This window comes from Neophocaena asiaeorientalis, unplaced genomic scaffold, assembly GCF_003031525.2.
Source record: "Neophocaena asiaeorientalis asiaeorientalis breed wild unplaced genomic scaffold, Neophocaena_asiaeorientalis_V1.1 scaffold451, whole genome shotgun sequence".
Taxonomy (NCBI): Eukaryota; Metazoa; Chordata; class Mammalia; order Artiodactyla; family Phocoenidae; genus Neophocaena; species Neophocaena asiaeorientalis.
In genome coordinates this window covers 621169-645644 of record NW_020171819.1, presented here as the reverse complement: position 1 = coordinate 645644, position 24476 = coordinate 621169, and the positions used below count along the sequence as shown (strand labels likewise).

Below are 24476 nucleotides of genomic sequence, written 5' to 3'. Positions count from 1 at the left end.
AATAATTAGTTCTATGAATATGTTTAAAAATACTGTCGAGTAATCAAAATTTAAGTAATAATATTACAAATAATTTTGAGGCTTGCTTGAATGGAAATAAAGAACCTATGTCCATGCAAAACCAACATGGTGGAAACACTAATACACCAAGCTATGTAATCAAATATATCCTAATAATTAGGTTTAACTCATAATTGCTAATTGTATTTTCACTTGGAATTAGAGAACTTGAAGCTATTTCCACTTGGGATTAGAGAACTTGAAGCTTTGCACTTAGAACATATAACATATAACCATCTTAGATCCAAATCACCCCACTCCTTTAAATAAAATTTAAATTATTTGGTTATATGTTTTATAACACAAAAGTTGTTATATTATTCAAAAGTTAGTATCTTCTAGAAATATATTTTTTCACATCAACTTCTATTAAATTCTTTGATTTATCCTATTTAAATATAGGTGCAAAATAAAATAAAATAATTTTTTACTCTTACTAACTCCAAAAGCACACACAGATGTATCTAGAACATAGTCTATAAATAGAATTCATTCAAGTTAATAAAGTTAGTAAAGAAATCATTTCTGCTTTTGCTTAGGATAAAGGCCCATTTGCTTAGGATAAAGGCCCATTTCTTTTTCGTACCATGGAAATTAATCAAAGCTAAGTTTGTTAAATATTAATATCTAAAAGAAAATACTGATTTTCCTTCATTAATTAAAAAAAATTTACATTCTCTCCCCTAAATTCTTATCATGTCTATATTCATCTCCACGACTGCCTACTCACTAGCATAACTCTGAATTTTCTTGACCTACCATGACCTAGTTTTTTGTCAATTGTCTTCATTTCCTCATATCACAAAGGAGTCCAAATGGAGAGCAGAGAAAAATGCCACTGGGAGCATTATATGCCCATACTAAATTCCTACTTTTCAAGATGGATTTCCACCTCCAACACCACTGGATGATTCTGAGGTGCTTCAAGATTAATGTGTTAAGAACCAGATTTATTATACCCTTTCCCACAGTTCTTTTTCTTGTTTTCCTTTTTAGTAAATGTGTCATTGATGAGTAACCCAGACCAGAAACATAGAGGTCATCCTTACTGTCTCTGTCTCCATCACTTCTCCACTTATTTACTTACTAAGTCCTACAATTTGTATCTCCTAAATCTTCCTAGAATTCTCTGTTTCAAAATCATTCTATCAAAACCTCTTTAATTGAGACTATTATCTTGTTTTCAACTTGACTAATTCAGAAATGCTCTTGCTTCTGGTCTTGTCCTATTCCTTACCGTATCTCAATAGCCTCAATTGCATTCTCCACACTGGTGTCAGAGAACCTTTACCAAAATCGTTCTGATGGCATCATTCCTGTTCTTAAAGTAAAATAATGACAACAAAATGAACCTAATCAAAACACAATAACTACCATTATATCACGGTATTTAACAAAGTGGTTTCTGCAGTTTACTGCCTTGGGTCAAAACCCAGACCTTCCATTTACTTGCTATGAAAGCTTGGGCAAATTATCTCAACTCTCTGCATCTAAATAGTCTCATATTTTTAAAAGTGGGACCAATAACGATTCCTTTTTCTTAGAGTATAGTAAGGAATAAATGGCACATAGCACATGCCATTTCTATTATTGAGAGTTTTAAGCTCCTACTATGTGGGCACCATGAGGCACTCTGCATATCTCACTCATCATGACAACAATCCCCTGATGTATATACATTATCTTCAGTTTACAAATGTGTCAACTCAAGTTTTTAAAGTCAAACAACTTGCTGAAAATTACACAACAGAGCCAGGATTTCAACCCATAGTCCAGTCAGTGGATATCCCTCTCTCTATATTCTTTTCTGATTTCCTAGGAAAGGAACTGAATGGGTGTATGTCCATCCCTGAGGCACTCAACAGTGGTCTGGAAAGCAGGTTCACATCATGCAAACATGACTGGTACTGCTGTAACATGCAGATTCCAGGTCAAAGGAGTTAGTAAAAAGCTCTTTTTTATTTCTCCTACGTTGGCCTTTTATACATTCTCCCTCATCCTTCCTCAGTTTCCTTGTTTCTGATGATCAGTCGTAATGAAGTGCCTGTCGTTGCCTGACAAACCAGGTCTCAGGCATCCTCACATTTACACGTGTTACACCCTTATGCGCCTTCTCTAGTTGAAGCATTTCTACTTGTCCTTTATGATAACTTAATGATAATGGCATCCTCTCCAAATCTCTCCTCTGCCTTTACCAGGCAGCTTTAAAACCTTCCCTCCCCTAAATTCTTTTCATGTCTCTATTCATCTCCTAAGCTGCCACAATATATCTTTCTTGTCTCTCTCTGCACTTGATACACTATAATAGTATCCTTCTCACATGTTCTATCTCCCCCTCACTCAACTCTGAGCACATGGAGACAAAGTTTTACCTATAATACTGTCCCTTGTGCTGAACATAGCACCTGGTATACAGAAGATGTTTGATAATGATTGTTCAAATAAGTAAATGAGTAAATATATTTTAATTGCTCTTAACAGATAAGCACAATTCACTCCAGATATCTTATAAAATTTTTGAAATGATTATTGTTGAATCTATTTACTCAATGGCGAGTACTAAAGAGCTACCTAACCTAAAATGACCTCTGACAGATTACTTAATCCATTGGAGCTTCTTCATCTAAACACTGGATATAATAATACCTTTTTATGCATTCATTCCTTCAATATTTATTTAGGTATTTCCATGAGCCAGGTAATACCTAGGTGCCAACGATAGAATAGTGGGCAGCCTTACAGTCCATCCTATTCAGATGTGTATTTGATTGAGTGGAAAAGTCAGCCAAGAAAAGTCATTCATAGTGTGATGAATGTTCTCCTAGGGGATGGTCATGGGAGTACTGCAGTGCTATGGGGATATGTTGAGGGAGACCTATTCCAGGCTTGGGAGCTGGGGGTCAGGACAGTCGTTCTTTGTGACATCTAAGCCAGATGGTATGAATGTGTGTGTGTGTGCAAATACACACGTGCATGTGTGTGGGTGCTTAGTGGGGAGGAGGAGTTGGGGCCAGAATGAGAGAAACAGGTGGACTGGACAGTATTTTCGGAACCTGAAAGAAATTTAATGGCTCAATTTGAAAGACATAAGTGAACGATTTAGACTCAAATATCATTGGAGAGGTACAGAGACTAGATGAAGTTAGGTCTTGTAAGCCTTCCAAAAAAGTTTTAACTTTATCCTTGGAGCAAGAGAAACTATTAATAGGACAATGGGTCAGAATTGCATTTTTAAAAATTACTTTAACTGCAGTGCGGAGACTGGATTAGTAGAGAGACTGTTAGTAATAATCCAGGTGAAAGATTTTGACTTAAGAATTAGTTAGAAAGCATGAAAGAAATGAACAGATTTGAGAGTTCATAGAGATGTAGAATTAACAACCATTAGAGCTTGATTGTGGGACTGAAGAAAGATAGGAATCAAGGAAGATGTTCAAGTTTCTGCCTTGGACTGCTGGTGGGCAGAAAAGCCAGTTACTGGAGGAAGCAAGGATAGCGAAGTGTTAACCTGTTTCCCTAGAATTGTTTTGTTTCTATATAATTGTTTTGAAGATTAAGTGTAATAGTTTATATGATAGCAACTACCTCGATGCCTAGTGCACCATAGCTGCTTTCTGTAATCATTTCAATTTCCTTCTTCTCTTTTCCAAAGTTGTACCAGTAATTTAGTAGCAAAACTGGGCCTAGACTCCCAGGCTTTTGTTTACCAGTCCAGAGTTCTTTGTTAATGGACTGCTGATCTATAAACAAAGATGAAACATAGGAATTTTAAAGCAAATATTCACAACTTATCCTGGAATTGCTTACAAGCTGACAGCTATCCAACTTATTTTTAGTTTATGTTTAAAATGAATCATATGTTCCAAAATGACTGACAGAAACACAGTTTTGTTTCTGAAGCCAATTCTTTTCCATCATTTTGGACATCATTCAGAGGTATAACAGACTTTCAGGGTGTTTAAAAGCATTCATCCATGACAACAACAAATGCTAATTATCATAAAAAATAAACAGCTCCTGTTAACATCGTTTTAAGAATTTCTCCTACTCCAGCACTATACTTCATCTACCATCCCATCTGTTTTGGGGGTGGGAACGAAGACTGGATGAAAGTATAATTATCATGTATCAAACTGGACTACACAACAAAATAGAAATGAATATAAATGGGAGGAATAGCATACATAATAAATCTGGAAAGGAAAAAAGAAACATATATAAAATGCATACTGCATCATGCAGTAAACAGCAGATATACAAATTCATAATGAAGTTATTAATGTTTATCTCATTGGGTATGAGGTGGATTTCTCTCCCATTTCAGTTCACAGTCCTAGCTGTCATCAGATTTTCTCCCACATGATCAAATAGTCATCTTGTTCACTTGGGAAGTTTACAAATTCTCTCTGTTAAGTTCTGTTATTAAAATTCCACCTTGAGGGCTTCCCTGATGGCACAGTGGTTGAGAGTCCACCTGCTGATGCCGGCGACGCGGGTTCGTGCCCCGGTCCGGGAAGACCCCACATGCCGCGGAGCGGCTGGGCCCGTGAGCCATGGCCGCTGAGCCTGCGCGTCCGGAGCCTGTGCTCTGCAACGGGAGAGGCCACAACAGTGAGAGGCCTGCGTACCGCAAAAAAAAAAAAAAAAAAAAAAAAAAATCCTACTTCTATATATTTATGAATTCATTTCAAAGACAATCTTCTATCTATCTTAGAGTCGGTTCTATCCCCTAAAAAATCAAGAATAGCAAAGTTCTAAAAGTGTGTTAAATTAAAAGTAAATTAAAAGGCCAGTTACAGGGCTTCCCTGGTGGCGCAGTGGTTAAGAATCCGCCTGCCAATCCAGGAGACACGGGTTCAAGCCCTGGTCTGGGAAGATCCCACATGCTGCGGAGCAGCTAAGCCAGTACGCAACAACTACTGAGCCTGTGCTCTAGAGCCCGTGTGCCACAGCTACTGAAGCCCATGTGCCTAGAGCCCGTGCTCTGCAACGAGAGAAGCCATCGCAATGAGAAGCCCGTGCACTGCAACGAAGAGTAGCCCCCGCTCACCGCAACTAGAGAAAGCCCGTGCACAGCAACAAAAGACCCAACACAGCCTAAATAAATAAATAAATAATAAAATAAATAAATTTATAAAAAAAAAAAAAGGCCAGTTACAAATGCAATTATTTCATTACAAATAATATTAAAAACATGAACAACCACATATCCCTAAATAGAAACTAGAAGCTCAAGAGGGGCCTGGAGTTTGTTTCTTTTACTGGCATATACTTACACCTGGTACTGTCCCTGGAATGTAGCAGGGGCTTAATCAATGCTTGTTGAAGTAAATATTGCATAAAATGGAGCATTAACATGCTTTTTTCCCCTCAGAGGATTTTTAAGGCATACTTACTCTATGAATAATTCTGTAATGACTCTAGGTTAGCATTCATATTTAAATAATCAAAGACTTTTAGAATATCCAAGTACTGATGTCACCTTCAAGTGATAGTAGTGGTGAAGTTTCTTTTAAATATTAGCTTAAACTATTTTTTTTTTTTTTTTGTGGTACGCGGGCCTCTCATCGCCGCAGCCTCTCCCGTTGCGGAGCACAGGCTCCGGACGCGCAGGCTCAGCGGCCATGGCTCACGGGCCCAGCCGCTCCGCGGCATGTGGGATCCTCCTGGACCGGGGCACGAACCCGCGTCCCCTGCATCGGCAGGTGGACTCCCAACCACTGCGCCACCAGAGAAGCCCTAGCTTAAACTATATTAATAAATGTAATCTTAGGTCAAGTCTCTGTTAAAAGTATATACATCTAATTAACTATTTCTCTATTTAAATTTGTCTCAATGATATAAATATTTAGAATATTATTCAAAGCAAAAGATCAACTACATATGAAACATTACTTCACCAAACTATGATGTGACCTTGATCACAAATCCCATTATCTCTTTATTCAGTCACTCAAGAACAACATATGTGAAGTAAAAATGTCAAATACATATACATACAAACAGAATGAGGAAATGTGGTATATCATAAACATTTTGAACATTTGCCAAATTTCTTTCTACTATGAGGAGTTTTAAGATAATAAGAAGTAAATATATAATATCACATGTATAACATACATATATATGTGTGTATATATACCATGTTTATGTGCATATACATATGAGGATATGTGATACTTAGTCAGAATTCACCTGAATTATATCAGAAGAGAAAGGAGAAGTAAATAAACTATGGATTCATGCATGTGTATTCATATTTGTATATTTCTATATATGACCATCCATAAACATAAGTGGACCATTTTGTAACTGAGCATACCCTGGAGTATCACATTATACACCCCATTCACACAGAACCTGCCATTCATAATTTGACATATAGAACTTTACCAATGATAGAAAAGTAATAATTTGGAATATAACAATGCAATAAATTTAACAGGTCTAATTTAAGCTTAAAAACACATCAAAGGTACTTAGGTTATTTTTAAGGGCTTTCATTGTTGTATTTCTAAAGTTAAAATTTTTAACAAACATTTCACTTTTTTAAATCAAAAATGCAAAATTACACTATTAATATGTATTTAGACTTACTCTTTCTTATCCTAAGTTTTAAAATTTTTCAAATTATTTACATTATTTTTCCAACCCTGTAACTCCCTGTTCTCTATTCTCTTGGGAGAGTTCCTATCTGTCAATTTGCAAATGGTCAATTTTATTGGCAAAGGGACTAATTTCTGCATGTAGTTCTAAATACTACATTTATAAACAAAGTGAGCTCCTGGTGTATTTGGGGAGAATTTAAATTCAAATGAATTTCAATTTTAATGTAAACATAAAGGTATAGTGAAATGTTCTAGAATAAAATATTTTAAAATTCTAACAAAGAGCACTATTTAGACTAGTGATAAACATCTTAATGTGAAATTCCTTATCACTAAGTAATAATCAAAATAGTACGCAGTTCCTTTATCAATATAACTTCCAAGGAAATTAATACTTTATTTTTACTGTTTACGTTCTTATATTTCTCTGAGACTTGTTTTTATCTGATACCTCAAAATAACCATTCATATATAAAAATAATAACATACATTAAAACAAGAAAGCACAGACCACCTCTAGCCAGCAAATATTCATTTAAAGACACGGAAATAAATACAACTTAGTAAATCCTATTTTCCAAGTCCCTAAGCTATATCTACATATGAACAGTTCCAAAAACTCAGAGTATTTCAAAAGGTACTTTAACGTGCTATCCAGATATAAAGGTTATTACTTTTCACACATTCTTTGCACATAAACAGCTATAGAAAATGTTAAGGCCAAAGTCTGAATTTCTTTTTTTTTTTCCTGGATTTCTTGATAAGTTTCAGTGACAGCAAGTTATGAGGCTTTACTCTGGGAAACTACCCTGAAATTAGTAGAAAAATTCTTTGAATGAATATTTCAATATTATATTTCACACTATCTCTATTCTTCATCCATATGGTTCACAGTAACATCCTTCCTAGAACAAAAGTGCTTATTTTACAAATATAGGAAAAAAAGTGTATGATTTTTTCATTGTTTGGACGTATGAAATTAGTGTTAATGTTTCATTTCAAATGTTTTCCTTCCCTTAATTAAAAAAAAACACAAGAAAAGAACAAAAACAAACAAAAAGAATACAGTAAGAATCTCGAATAAGTTTCAGAAAATTACCTATGTTTAAAGCATAGCCGCAAAGGCTACTGATTTTTCTTACCAGTGCTGTCATCATAGACAACTGTGACAGTTTTCCACTTGAAGAACTGCACCAAGTCCAAAATGGCACGGCTGAGTGAAGAGAAGTCTGGGTAGAGACTGACATAGAAGGAATCTTTGTTGTCTGACACCTGGTGCTTCCAGCGGGTCTGGATGTGGGGAACCCCCAGAGCATTGCAGATCGACTGCACTGCATTTGCTGAAGAGCTGTGTGAAGGCCCGAAGATGGCAGCCACCCCAAGAGACAGCTGATCACAGGCTGAAGAGGAGATAGAAGTCTGTCAATAATGAGAGGAGAGATGCCACTGTGCCAATATTACCACATTATTATTGTTAACCCAAAGGCATCATCTTGAAGGAAGATTTGTCTTTAATATAACATCTGCATCTAGCTGATTTTACATTTTGTCTAACTCCAAACATTTTCAGTTTGTTACAAGGGAAACTCACCTAGACACCTACAGCTCAATGTTCAAATAATTCTACAAATAATGTCAAGGGAGGAGAGGAGGAAGGAGAAAGAGGGGGAATATTCTAGAATTTAAGGGGAAAGTGCTCATTTTGGAAGAATACTTCATATCGGGGAATAGTGTTCTTTCCCAAATTCACTGGTCATTCTCTACAATTTCAAATTCTTAATCAGAAGCCATTTATCTTCCACTGCCCATCCAAAAAGCTATGGCTACACATAGCTAAGTATCTGCAAATATCTGATGATATAGGTCAAGCGGTGCATACAAACACCCATACAAAACCTGACATGAGTCATAGAGGGTGATTTCATAGGGATTAATCTCATTGAGTAGGAAGAACATCAAAGTATGTAATTAAATAGATAAGTATTTAATCGTCTTTATTTATTTGGCTTTTGGATACTATAAGTCTTCTATATTGTACTGAAATACTTTTTTTAAGTTTATATTGGGTTGGCCAAAAAGTTCGTTTGGGTTTTTCTGTAACATCGTATGGAAAAACCCCGAATGAACTTTTTGACCAGTCCAATATTTACTTGTAGAAAAGTTTACTCACATCAACAATAATTACAGTAATTAAGAGAGACATAATTAAATCAGAAGGTATTCAGATGGGAATAGAAATACTGTGACGGGACTTGAAATTCTATAAGGTACACTAAAGCAACTGGTAAGTTCGGGTCTAGAAAGTCAATAGTTATTGGAAACATTAAACTCATCTTTAAATATTTGAAGATCTGGCCTGTGAAAGAGGCTAAAGTTGTTTCATTTGACTGGAAAAGGAAGAATTAGGGCAAATGCTTAGAAGTTTCTCACAAATTTTGATACAATTTAAGGGAAGTAAGAAATGTTCAAAAGTGGAAGTCTGCTCCAAGAGGCAATGGTTTGTATATCCCTGCAAATATTTAAATATGACTAAGGAGAATTGTTATTGGGATTTAGGGATCAATTAGGTGTTCAGATTTAATCCCTCACAAATAGTTTGTGATTCTACTGTGCAAAATTTTCTGATATTTTCCTTCAGAGATTTTGCCACATAAAATACAATGTGATGGATGGATTCTTAAGCATAGAGATATTTAATAAATACATTTTAGTTGGAAAAAAAAGTTTACACTTTCTTCAAAAATTCAATATGATATAAATAAACAATTTTTGAATATATAGAGTCTTACTTTTAAAATAATGATTAGAATTCTAAATCAGTAGAAAGGTTAGAGCCTAAAGTTTTTCACTCACACAGGTTTTAATTCACATACATTGAAAATAAAAGATTTTCCTTCTCCAGATTTTTGACAAGTCACAAATTAAGAAAGTTAAAAACCACTATATTAGTTTACATAGAACTTTTTGAAGTGTGTTCAAATAAGAAATAGAGTTTTCAGGTATCAGAGGAGTCACTTAAAAGCAATGTATGATTCAAATAATAATTCAAGCTCTAGTGCATCAAAGTTTATTTATGGAGCAAAACAGTATTATCTACTAAAAGTATAAGACCATATATCACTGAAAATGTTTACATTTAGACATTTAACATATATTCTTGCCTTGGAAAAATTATTTAAAAAAAAATTTTAAGAATGTCCAAATTTATTATTTGTTATTTTGTAATTAGTCATAAACATCAGTATTACATATATATTTATTGAGGCCCCATAAGATTCAAAAACTATGTTAGATCTCTTCTTTTTATTATCTTTTATATATTGCTGTGCCCTCCAACCAGCAATAGGTTGACAAGAAAGAGTTTCACAAGACAAGTTCCAAACCTCGACATCCACCCTTTTAAACAACTCACAAAGAAACTTATTCATACACTTACTTGAGCTTTTTCAGCTTCAGGCCAAAGTCACTTAAGGAACTGGATTCCCAATAGATTTTTAATGGGTGACAAAATTTGTAAATCATTTTTAATATTTTGAAAACGAAATGAGTTTACCACCTCATAGTTTTGCTAAGATATTCGCAAGATAGTAAGCTGTTTGTTGTTAGAACATTCTAGTCCACTTTTTTTTTTAATGTTGCTACTTTGAAGTACCATTAAGAAATCTATTAATACTTTATTTATACTGTACTCATATTCCATATTCTTTGATCTAAATTATTTCATTTGAGACAGAGCTTCTTCTTCCTAATGGAAATAATCATGAACTATGTCAATAATCAAATGCACTTGTCTTGCAGTTAATGACTTATTTTGCAATATGATGACAAATGTAGTGTTTCACAATAACCTTTACCCTTTTTTTCAGCCTTCAAAACCTTTCATCACCCTGACATGGTTCTGAAATGTGGAAACTTATTTTTATTCATAAAGATATGAATTCAAAGGGCAAGCAGAACATAGGTTTTGATAAAAACATGTAAGCTGGGGGAAAAGAAGGATACTTTCATCTCAAGAAATATTGTACCTTATTAACTGCCATTAATATTAATGAGTTTAGAAGAACTCTGTAACAAGTTAGAACTATAAATAATTATGTACATTTCTATGAATGTAAGGTAGCTAATAAAACAATATTGGCATTACAGAAAAGCAAACATTGTTTTAAAAATATGAATTTAGAACAAATTCTTTCTAAGTCCACTCCTTTGAGAAATCTACTTTATGAAATTTAATTTCTGTTACATGAATCCTAAACATGCAAAAGAAAAGATCACCTGCTTAGACAAAGTAAGCCTATGAAAACATCTCTCAAAACATATTTATTACTAAAACTGTTTGGTTAAAATAATGCCTCGATAATAGTTTCTCTATTACCTTCTTTCATATATGTATTAAAGTCACATTCCAAAAATTATATTTCTATTCTTATATTTAAAACACAGTTTTACAAAATAATAAAATAAATAAAATTCATAAGGTATTTTTATTATTTCTTCATATAATCCGGTTTTCCTATCATTAGCCATTTATTTTCAGTCACCAAAAGAAACATCAAGTGGTTCAAAAATCGGCATAGACTATACACAAATGAAAGGTTGTTCAAATTTTTCCAATTAAGGTTAGACTGACTTTTTGAAGTCACTTGGAACCACAGAACTTTCAAGGTAGTCAGAAAATTGAGACCACAGTAATAGAGTGGAATTGACATATAATGCAAATAAAAATGTAAACATTGATTGTAAAACTTCGTAAAATCCACAGCTGGTATTGTTTTATTTTAGAAAATTCTTAAAATAGGAATAGTTTAGTAGCAAAACAAAAGGATTAATGGGGAAAAAAAATTTTCACTATCCCAGACTTCACTGCATTTCATGTTATAAGCAATTGTTCTCAGTAGGTAATCATATCACTTTACCTTCCCTGATAAAATTTATGTGCAGTTTGAAAAGAAACATTTGCATGAAAATATTCCTAATGACTTATTAATTACTTTAGGGATTAAGAAATCTCTTAAGAATAGCTGAAAATTTGAATTCCAGAAAACATACAGTTAAATATCTATCAATTACCTTTCTTGGATGCTTCAAAACTGTCATAGAGGTTTATCTTCTGGGTGTCATAGGTTAGGGTGGTATTGGGCAACAAGGTTCTGTTTCTGTTGATTGTGTTCACAGCAAATCTGAACGCAAGCTCCTCGGCTCCCATTGGGCCAGATTCCACATATTCAAAAATACCACCTGGCAGAGAAAAAAAATAATCACACAGTTCTTACAAGATAGAGAAAATCTGGGAAGGTTTCTGTACTTTTATGTATGCATTTGTCCACTTACGCGTGTGTGTGTGTTTGAGTGATTTGTCTAAGTACATGAAGTTTGTGCTTACATTTTCTATGAATTTGAATATTTGGTATGTGCCCTTTAAGATAAATCCACACTGGCAAAATTTCTTTGATACTGCTACCAAAATTTACCATGATTTGAATATGATTTTGCCTTTTTATTTAGTAATTGCTTCTTTTAGGGCCTAGGTATATATAGATCTTGCCTTAAGTACTGAACATTAACCCTCAAAATTTTGCACACAGTTAGAAAATAATCAATCCTCTATATTGATATAAAGCTATAAAGTTAACATTGGGAAAACTGTATTAAATTTATCTCTATTAACTCAGAAATCAGAATTGTTTTGCATAATTTTTATGGCACTTATCATGTTAAAAGCCCAAAATACTTATTCACTTGCAAATTCCAGCATCTTACTTGCAAGAAAAAAGGACGAAGTAGCATTTTTCTGTTTGTTTTACTTTAAATCCTTTTTCAAAAACCACTTGACATTTTTGAAAGATAACTCTCCCAAACAGTGCAAATCCCTTAGTCAGTGAATAACACTGCAGCATATAATTTTGGCCATACAATGTAGACTATAATTTAAAGACATGTCCTTTCCATTTGTCACCTTCCACCAGCTGTGCCTCAGTCCAGTTCCCTCATTCGTGTCCCAGCCTTGACATCATCACTCTCTTTTCAGTTATAAGTGACCTAACTGGGACCTTTGTCTCCAACGAATCTCTTCCTTATTGCTGCTTTGGTGAATGGAATGAAAAAGGGAGCACCTGAAAGCTGACACCCTCCAACCTCTGTCCTTAGGAAACCAGAACATTAAAATTAAAGAACGTTTATTTTTCTCCCTTTCAAATTTCACACCATGTGCTCTCAGCACCATCATTCACATATTAAACTCCCTTGAATAGGGCATTTCCACAGCTTGCAATCCATACCTCATCAAAAATCTTTTGACACATGAATGTCAGGTGACTATACTATCAGCAAACTCCTATTCTAAATTAGTAAGAAGTCATGGTATAGTAATAATTCCTCTAAATGTGAAGAATTAGGACTCAGAAGATACCACAGTGATTGGAAAAATTTATATTCAGGAAGCATTGGAAATTTGTCATTTTACACAGTATTAGTTAGAAATATTTCTCTTATTTTTTCAACTAATTTGATGGTGTAGTTACAGAACAATCAACTGTGTGAAATTGTACTCCAAATATGTTTAAAATCTTTGGTGACTTACGCTAAGCAGAAGGATATTAAGTATTTACATGCCTAATGGGTGTCAAGAACAAAATTAGATGTCTTATATACGTGGAGGAGAACAGCGGTATGAGCATGGACTCTGAAGCCAAACTGCGTTCACATTCTGGCTCTGCCACTTGTAACCCAGGTAAATTAGCACAGTTGCTTCAATCCTCAGTCTGAGTTTCTTCATCTCTAAAGAAGGTATGATAATGGAGGCTACTGCACAGAGTTGTTGTAAAGGGCAAATGTTATCTCATAACAAGTCACTTAGAATCAGTGGCTGCCATAGAGCAAACATTCCATAAGAGTTTAGAATCAGTGGCTGCCATAGAGCAAACATTCCAGAAGAGTTTAAGGTTTCACTAAATCTTCAAAGCAACCCCAAATAGTAAAATTTTACAGGAAACAATACTTTGGCCAAAGATCATGCAACGTATCAAGTGATAGAGCCAACATTAGAATCTGTTCATGCCTGACTCCAAAGCCCTTGCCTATTCCACTACAAATTAGTAGTTTTCTTCAAAATTTCATTCAGGCAAAATACACAGAAATTCCTAAAATGTGAGATATGATGACTTTAATAATAATATGGAATCAGAATTGTAAGATCTTATATATGGAACAGAAAAATAATAGAGTAATTGGAAAGTACTTAACCTTAATTAGGAATACAGAATCAATTTTAGAAATGCAAATCTGAAGTTATTTCTTAATGGCAAAATAAAATGGAAAAGCTGTATCTACTTTCCTTAGTTCAAATTTTAATTTGAATGTGGTATAAATACAAAATAAGGATACAGAAATGGTCAACACATGATGATAGCGGGTTAAAACTTTCCTATCCTTCACCTCTCTTCAAAATAACAACCTACTTTCAAAATTATGTGCCAGAGTCTTCTAAAGTTGAAAATACACCAACCCTGTGACCCAAAATTTCACTCCAGGATATATACTCAAGAAAAATATGTATACATATTCATCAGAAAACATGTACAAGAATACTCATAGCAGCACGGAATAAATGCATCAGTGAACAAGTACATTCAACAGTAAGAGATGAATCTTACAAACGAAATGCTGAAAGGAGTCAGACACAAGGGAGTATTGCTGTATGATTTCATTTTTTAAAAAGTTCCAAAAATGGTGTTGGGTGTAGGTGCAGGGAGGGTGAATGATGGGCTTCTGGGTGCTGGTGGTATTCTGTTTCTTATCCTAGTTGCTTGGATATATATTATTAAGGCTTTACACAATGGTTTGTTTATTTTGGTTTATATAGATCACCCTTTAATAAAATTTTACATTAAAAAACAATTGCATAAAAATGCTAAGGCTTTTCTAAGTTTGATAACAGAAGCAGTAAAAATAAGGGCAATATTGCTGAATGTAATTTGAATATTTGAAAAAATTCATAATCAAACTCATTAAAATGATTAAAGGAATATGAAGAAAATATATGAAAGTATGTTAACTAAATACAAACATATATATTAGAAAAAAGGTTGGTATCTTCAATATAAAATAATATTAACAAGAAATATAATCACTCCAATGGAAAAAGTGGCAAAGAATATGAATAGATAATACATATTACATGCAAAGAATCAATGAAGACATGAAAATGTGCAAATATAGAAAAAAGAAAGATTAAAACAATGAGATGGAATTTTTACAGATCAAAATTATGGAGGTATGAGAAAAAGTACGGTTGAAAAGGAAAATAAATTGATACAAACTTTCTTGAAAACTTTTTGTTAATCTATCAAGCTTTAAAAATATCATACACTTGAATCTAATTCTACTTATAGGATATAACCTTAAGAAAACTGTGGGCGATTTAGCTACAAGGGTGCTCACTTTGTTCATAAGAACAATGTGATTAGAAATACTCTAAATATCCAATGGGAGGGGATTATTTACATAACTATGGTACATTTAATTAATAAAATACTCTGCATCTAGCCATTTTTTTTCTATAGAAGGTATCTGATGACAAAACATGCTTTATAAGAAGTTACAATTTGCACTTATGCCTAACAAAGTATTAAGTGTGGTTCATTGTAGATGATAGGCATTTGATTAATTTTCTTGTGTCTGTTTTAAATAGTTAACGATGAACCTGTGTTAATCTTACAACTTTAAAAAAATGAATAAAATATGTTTTAAAATGAAGCTAGAATATTAAGGGATAGCAGAAAATAGGAGAGTAACCAGAGATAGTATGAAATTTCAGGATGTTTATGCATTTGTTTCTTTTCTAATGAGAAAGACAACATATTTATATGATGGGGGAAAGAACCAATAGAAAGAGAAAGTTAAAAGACAGAAAAGAGAGGGGATAACTCATGAGTTATAATCCTCAAGACCCAAAGAGGACCAAATCCAAAGCATGGGAAGTAGGCTAAGCCTTGGATAGGAGGACACCTTACTTACTCAAGCCATGGGGCAATTCTCTGTAATCTGTTGATGTGAAGATGAGCAGAGAACTGAGAAAGTACATATTTCAGTTCTTTTCTTTATGAAGTAGAAAATAAAAGTTTATACATTTGATTCTCTGAGAAAGAAATCAGCTATTTTTATTCTAAAAGTATATCTTTGGTTTTAAAACTTCCTAATAAAAAATTGAAAGGCAAAGCATTTTTTCCATCCATTCTTAGACCTGCAAAAGGGTAGTTGTTCACATGATTTTGAACAGGGCTTATTCTCTTATCTTGAGAAATAATATTTATTTCATGCTATGCACCTTCTATACAAGGTGTTTGCTTCTAGACTTATTCTTTTTATTATGAAGCGTCAGAATTGTGTGTAGCAGTTCATAAGCATGTGGTACATGAAGACAGAATTGCTACCCTAAGGAGTTCACAAAAACATGTTTGGTGGATGAAATACATTTCAGGGTAATAAAGAACACAGAAGAACTATATGATCCTAAAGCAGCATCTTAGTAATCTATAATTGTTTCCAGAGACTTGTACCAAGATTCACACAGTTTCACATTTTCAACAATCTATAGACCACTTTCTCATTATCATCACATTCCCTAGTTTCTATTGGATACAAGCAAAATTTCACTGCTTTCTTATACTTACCTTTGCTTTCTGAAATTAAAAAAAAAATCATATAAGATAATCATTCTCACAATTTTATTTTTGTTTGGTTTAATTGTTTTGTCTCTTTGTTTGTTTTAATTTAGGAAAGGCCATCACATCTCACATAACCTCTGTATCAAGCGACAGGCCTGCAATTCTTTCTCCAAGCTTATAGTAAAAGTTAATAGTTTTCATCATTAAGAGGCTTGTTAGAGAAAAAGGAGAGAAACAGAATAGAATAGTCTTCTTTTCCATAAGCAGAGTTGCCCCACTTTGTTTAACAGATACAGAATCCCAAATGGCAAGGAATCCCTCATTTACACAGAACTCACAACACTGCCACTTTCCCTATCACAGGCTCTGATTCACAAAAGAACATTACCCAAGACTTGAAATAAAAGATTTATATTAGTCAACTGCTAAAGCCTATCCATTTTTTTTTCGCTTTTAGGTCCATTTTAACTACTACTGAGGATTGTATGACTCATAAACCCGTGATGGATGTGCCAACCAATCTCACGTCTAACTTCTAAGACTGTTCAGATAGGTCCTATCATAAAGTAGATACAGTGTCTTACAGACATTCAGTTCAATAAAGGAATCGATGTTGTGAATGATACATCATCTGTTATCCTCTCAGAAGATACGCTGTTTCTTTCAATCAACTGTTATAATAACCTTATTTTCTATCTAAACAAATGTAAAAGATGTCCTCCTAACTTTAATTTTCTACAAATCCTTATCCAAAGGATAAAATCATCTCTTTCTTTCTCTCTCTCCACTATGTGAGGACATAGAGGGAAGGCAGCTGTCTGCAAGCCAGGAAAAGCAACCTCGCCAGAAACTAAATTCTCCGGACCTTGATCTTGGACTTCCCAGCCTCCAGAACTTTTGGTAAAAAAATGTTGGCCTCATCTAAGTCAAGGAGTTGCAGGTCCAAGAAGAGGCTGGTCGGACGAATAGAAACCCAGCTTGCTGTTCAACAACTTTAATAAGATTGGTCCTTAAGAGTCTTCCTTGGGTGCTGGCTGGATCAGTTCCTGAGTAGCTACAGCTTGAGGAATCTTCCACTGGAGGCAGCATCACATCAAAGTTAGAAGGATCCTGTCCTGCATGCCCCAGATCTCACCTTTCCAAAGTTCCAGAAAGAATGACCAGTGTCTATATCATCACAGCACCAACCCCTAAACCCCCAAAGTTTAAAAGACACAATAACATCCCAGAGCCAAAGGCAACCACTGGAACAGCCTTCCCTCTGAGCCCCAGTACCCTTTGGTCCAGAGCTGCAAAGTTAAGTGCCTACACTGGAGATTCAGTGAGAGGTGGTGAGGACTGAAGAGCACTCACCCCATCAAAAGGGAAGTTCAACTTTTTAAAATGCTCTGCTGACTAAACTCATCAGAATACACCCACTAGACCACTAGTGAGCCCTGAGGCAGATGAATATGCTTCCCAAGGAAAAGTCTAGACCCCTCATGTTACCGTGGTAGAATTTTTGCTGTCACACACAGCCACTACTTGGGGGAAATACGAGATGGAAGACAAAAGACAGATGCTCCAAGGCTTTCCCTGGGTGCTAATAAATTCGTCCCTACTAGCCAGACCATCTCATTGAAGAGCTTAAAATGCTGTTAGAAGAAATGTCCCCAGTGGTTAATTTCACACACAAATTAGCACAACCTGCAGAGGGGGTAGAGGAAATCTACCACCCACACGGGCTTCCTTTCTCAGAAACACTTTCCAAAGAACACTTCCATGACAGGCCAAAATTTAGAGGTATATGATGGTGGCACATCCAGGCCCATAACATTCAGGTTCATTCATATATCCCTTTAGAGAGCCCCTCTGACCCCAGCACAAATGGCATCTCACCACCGAGGGTGGTCTTGTCCAGGGACACAGCCTCTACAGGATTACAGGCAACTTTTTTTTTTTTTTTTTCAGTACGCGGGCCTCTCTGCATGAACCCGCGTCCCTTGCATCGGCAGGCGGACTCTCAACCACTGCGCCACCAGGGAAGCCCTACAGGCAACTTTGAACAAAATTCAGCACCTGGCATGATGTGAAATGCCCAAGCCACAGCCACGGGTGAACAACAAAAACAGGAACAAAAAAAGATAAAATCATCATGTTTCTTTATTAATATCAATGGTCATTTAAAAAATGTCCTGGATATTAAATGACATTAGGGAATTATTTGTTTCTTTTTTCTCCTTAGGAAAAATAATGATATCGTTTATGTAAGAAAATATCCTTGTTCTTAGGAGATCCATGATGAAGTGCTTAGGTGTAAGGCATCACAAAAACAAAGATGGAAAAACGTTAACAATTGTTTAATCAAAGTGGTGAGTATAGGAATATTTATTTCATTTGAATTTTTCTGTATATTTAATAATTTCATAATAAAGTTTGGGGGAGAAAGAAAAAGGACAGGATAAAATAAAACTCCTATACTTATTTTGTTATTGCTGCAGGTTTTTAACAGATGTCTCAAAAAGACATCTAAATCATCTGCAAATATTTCAATTAAATCAATTAAATCAATCTGCAAATATTTATAAAAATACTCACTATGTTTTAATACTAAAATTGTACTATTATTGTAAATGTAAAGGATACAGGAGTCTAAGAATGACACAATCAATTAATTATCTCATCTACCCATCCTTTGGATATTCAGATTGCTTCTAATACTATTGATACATATGGGTCTCTAGGAATGGCAAACCTCCTGCTATCTAAAACTTCTTTCTTCTCTGGGAGAGTTCTAGCACAAAGTTCTCTCATCTATTAATCCATCATTTGCTCCCTGAAGCTTCTAACCATTTGCTCTGATTAGAATAAATTTAAGCCAAGTTTTCGCGTGATCATCTTCCAGAATTTGAAAACAGATACCAAGTTCCTACTATATTTCCTTTTATCCAGGTTAAAACTTTTACATCTTTTGTTTGTCACATGACTATTCTGATCCATTCATTTCTCTAGTTATTTTTTTCTCTGAACATACTCCAGTGTATCACAGTTCAATGTGAGTCCATTTCTTAATCATATTCCAAGTGGGTTCAAGCAAAGCAAATTATAATAGGACTGCCAGCTCCCTAAATTAATGTAGTATACATTGTATAAAGAGTGCGTTTTTTTTTTTAGAATACAATATCATACTGCTGATTCATCTTAAGCTTGCATTAAAATAGTTTGTGATGTACTATTTTCTTTTTATTTTCATGTGTCCCTGATTAATATAGTCTATTTATAGTTGGTCTAATTTTCTAATTAATACTATTTGGATTCTGATTCTATCAACTCTTTATTAATATTAATTTATTCAGTTTCTAGTGTACCAAGGCAAGTTATTAATACTACGGAGATATATGAAATGTGTTTATTTTCCCTTTGTCTTTAGGTCATATTCAGTCCAAGTCAGTGGTAAAAATGTGGAGCGATAGAGAGTTAAAGACAAAGACTCAGGTCATAATCCCATGGATACCTCTACTGGAAGCTTTCCCTATTGTTAAACTAGCTAATGATCTTCTTAATTATTTTAGCTAACAGTTCATAGTTCTCCATCACTTCTACAGAAACATCACTGTACACTTTTCACAGGCTTTACTTGACTAAGTCAGAGGCACTGTGCCTTCCACACTGTAATCCTGCCTCTCCACTGGATCTTCCACAGAGCCCTCCACCAACTCTGGCTTTTTTCAATAGTTTCTCCACACTGCAACCAGAGTAATATTTCTAAAAAACAACTTTAATCTTGTTATTTATTTTCTAAAATCTTTCAGTGACTGCCTAATTTTTAAGCTTAATGTTAATTACCAAGTTCTTCATAATCTATCTTCTGCCTTCCTCTCTAGGCTCTTTTCTTACTACTCCCACTTCCCCAGTGTTACAGCCAAATAAAACTATCTACCTTTCTCTGAGTGAACCAAGGTCAAATGCCTCCATTCTTCCCAAATGTTGTTCCTCTGCCCAGGAACCTAGTTCCTACCTAAACATACACACACGCAAACACACACACACACACACACATGAACGTACACATACGCATAACTACACACATATACATACACATTAACACATTTTTCCAACCTTCTTTCTCTCCTAATGCATTGTGAGTCTTTAGCATAGTCCCCTATTCTGGGGAGACATTCCTTACTGGCCCTAACTCTAACTTGACTAATTTGTAATCTCTGATTTACATTTCCTCAGTTCCAGATCACTTTCAAACACTATAATGCATACTCCAGCAACTGAAGTTTAAGAAAGTTAAATCAGTCACTATTTGCAGATGACATGATACTATATATAGAAAACCCTAAAGTCTCTACCAAAAAGCTATTAGAATTAATAAATTAATTCAGTAAAATTGAATGATACAATATTAATATACAGAAATCTGTTGTCTTTCTACATACTAATAATGAACTATCAGAAAGAGAAATTAAGGAAGCAATCTAATTTATAATCACATCAAAAAGAATAAAATACATAAGAATAAACTTAACCCAGGAGATAAAAAAATGTATACTCTGAAAACTATAAAACTTTTTTTTTGTTTGTTTTTTTTTGAAAACTATAAAACTTTGATGAAGGAATTGGAAAATGATACAAAGAAAGGAAAGATATCCCATGCTCTTGGATTGGAAAGATTCATAGTGTTAAAGTGTCCACACTAAACAAAGCAATCTACAGATTTAATGCAATCCCTATCAAAGTAGGGACATTTTGATAGGGATTGCATTACCCTTGCCATTTTTCACAGAACTAGAACAAATCATCCTAAAATTTATATGGAACCACAAAAACCCCCAAATTGCCACAGCAAGCTTGAGAAAAAGAACAAAGCTGGAGGTATCACACTCTCTGACTTCAGACTAAACTACAAAGTGACAGTAATCAAAACAGTATGGCAGTAGCACAAAAACAGACATATAAATCAATGGAACAGAATAGAAAGCCCGGAAATAAACCCATGCACTTATGGTCAATTAATCTACAACAAAAGAAGAAAGAATATACAACAGAGAAAAGATCATCTCTTCAATAAGTGGTGCTGGGAAAACTGAGCAGCTACATGTAAAAGAATGAGATTAGAACATTTCCTCACACAGTATACGAAAGTAAACTCAAAATTGATTAAAGACCTAAATGTAAGACCTGAAACCATAAAACTCCTAGAAGAGAACATAGAGATACTTTGACATAAATCATAGCAATATTTTTTGGGATCTGTCTTTCCTAAGGCAAAAGAAATAAAGGCAAAAATTTACAAAAAGAAGGGGGGACCTAAAAAACTTAAAAAGTTTTGCACAGCAAAGGAAACCATCAACAAAATAAAAAGACAACCTACTGAATGGGAGAAAATATTTACAAATGATATGACCAATAAAGGGTTAACAGTCAAAATATATAAACAGCTCATACAACTTAATATAAAAAAAAGGAACTCAATTAAAAATGGGCAGGAGGTCTCAACAGTCATTTTTCCAGAAAAGATACACAGATGGCCAACAGGCACATGAAAAGATACTCAACATTGTTAATCATAAGGGAAATGTGAATCAAAACCACAATGAGATATCAACTCACACCTGCCAGAATAGCTATCATCAAAAAGAACAGAAATAACAAATGTTGGTGAGGATGTGGAGAAAATGAAACCCTCGTACACTGTTGGTGGTATTTTAAATTGGTGTAGGCACTATGGAAAACAGTATGGAGGTTCTTCAAAAAACTAAAAATAAAACTACCATATGATCCAGTAATTCCACCCCTGGGTATTTCACCAGAGAAAACAAAAATACTAATTTTAAAAGGCACAATCAGCCTAATGTTCATAGCAGCATTATTTACAACAGGCAAGATATGGAAGCAACCTAAATGTCTATCAATAGATGAATGAATAAAGAAGGTGAGATATATATAGATATAGATATAGATAGATATAGATATAGGAATGTTACTCAATCATAAAAAAAGAATAAAATTCTTCCATTTGTGACAACATGGATGAATCTAGAGAGTATTATGCTTAGTGAAGTAATTCAGACAGAGAAAGACAAATACTCTATGTTCTCAGTTATATGTGGTATCTAAAAACATAAAACAGATGAATGTATATAATGAAACAGAAACAGACTCACAGGTATAGAGAACAAACTCATGATTACCAGTGGGGGAAGGGAAGGGGGGAGGAACAAGACTGGGATATGGGGTTAAGGGGGGACTGGGATACCATGTTAAATAGATAAGCAACAAGGATATATTGTAGAGCACAAGGATATATAGACATTATTTAGTAATAACTCTAAATGGAATATAATCTATAAAAATGTTCAATCACTATGTTGTACACCTGAAACTAATATAATATTGTAAATCAACTATACTTAAATTAAAAAAGAAAGTTAAATCAGTATGAAACATGTTCAAACCCATGCTTATTCTGAAGGATGAAAGCTTCCAGCAGTCAACATTCATTAAGAGCAGACTTTATATCAGGCATTATGATAAATATTTTACAAACATAAACAGAACGACATCAAGAAATGTTGAATCACACTTTCTGTCTTCAATGTATTTCCCACTATTATATTTTAATTCTGAATGTATCTCTGCTATTCAGAATTAAAATATAACATAGTTGCTTACCTCCTTTATGTTCCATTGCCTCACAAGGTATTTTAATTTTTAGGCTAAATAACTTACTTTACTGGGTCTAATGTCCTCTATTTTAGCAAGACCTTGGAGCAGGTCCAGTACTTTAACAAGACTTTGGAGCACCTCCAGCATCCTGAGAATTTTGCCTAAGGTCAGTTACACAGTCAGGAAGTGATGGATGTTGGATTCAGACACAGGAGACTTCGATCCAGGCTCCAGCTTGAAATCACTATGCTGTACTGCTTCCTGCTGGGTAAAAACACCACTCTTTACCCTCAACTTCTGGTAGTTTTCACAGCAGCTTTCCTTTTTCTGGATGGTAAACATTTTCAATTTCCTAAAACAGATTCTTAAGAGTTTTACATTCATATGAAGTATGACCATTACACTCTGAAATTTATTTTGTGTGAAGTTAGTAGATGTCATCCTGGTCACCTAAGTGATGCAAGTAGAAAAGAACATGCACACATGGACTTGAATGACTGACATGCCAGGGAAAAATGAATAAGTAGGTCACAGCTCCTAAAAAAGGATTGCGTGGAAAGCATATGGTATAATGTATGAATTTTCCAAGAGGAGGAGCAGTGATCCATCTCTACTTCACATTGAGAGACAACCCTCACTTGTTTTTGACTTCCTTGAGCCATGAAGTAATGGGTATTTCTAATTTAATTAAAGGACTGGCTCCAGCATTTTGAGACATTTTCCTAGTGACAGTAACATCCTGAATTGTAATGTTACTAGTGTAGTCTCATCCAAGCATACAAATTAGCACCCTTGTCAATATTTCAAGTAAACTAAAAACTATACAAACAAGTGACCAATGAAGATTTTGTCTGTGGAACGTCCTGTAATTTTTTTGCAATTTTAGCACTCTGCAGTTCTTTAACTACAGAAGCTATGAAAGCTACTCTTGCATACCACTTTTACATCTGTTATATTCAATTCAACTCAAACTTGTAGTGAGCATTTGGAAAAAGGAAGCTGCTGATAGTCTAGAATAAAGAATATGAGTTAGCTGGCTCATAAAAAGTGAAATCAAGTTGCAGGAAATAACATCATAGTTCCATTGGACAAAGATTGGTTACGCTCAGGCATGGAAATGTGCTTTCTTATTTTAAAAATAAATAAGCTTTTAACTTTACAAACCCTCTACTGTTTCCAACATATTTTTCGTTAGTGAATGGAAAATAGGTGTTGATTTTTTTTTCTTTCTACAAATGGACCCTTAAAATCACAGGGAGGACCATGGAATTACACATTCAAATAATATTAATTTTAAAGTAGATGTATTATATACTGAGAGGAAAATTGGGAAATGGATACTTAAATGTTAGCAATTTAGGACCTAGAAGGAATGCATACTGATTGGCAAGGCAGATGCTTGAATAATATTGAGATATAAATAGACCAGATCAAACTGAGATAACAGGGAAGGCAGCTACGTGAATAATCACCATATAAAGAGTATAAA

The 24476-nt window shown here is 34.3% G+C and overlaps 1 protein-coding gene across 3 annotated transcripts in view; it reads right to left on the bottom strand.

Annotated features, from left to right (window-relative positions):
- GRIK2 (glutamate ionotropic receptor kainate type subunit 2) overlaps positions 1-24476 on the bottom strand; it is a 626810-nt gene that overhangs the window by 378465 nt on the left and 223869 nt on the right. For all 3 annotated transcript variants that reach the window (XM_024739236.1, XM_024739250.1, XM_024739246.1), the window contains exons 2-3: positions 11739-11906; positions 7811-8068 (exon numbers count right to left, since the gene is read on the bottom strand). In XM_024739236.1, coding sequence (XP_024595004.1) covers positions 7811-8068; positions 11739-11906 — 426 coding nt within the window. The remainder of the gene's footprint in view (positions 1-7810; positions 8069-11738; positions 11907-24476) is intronic.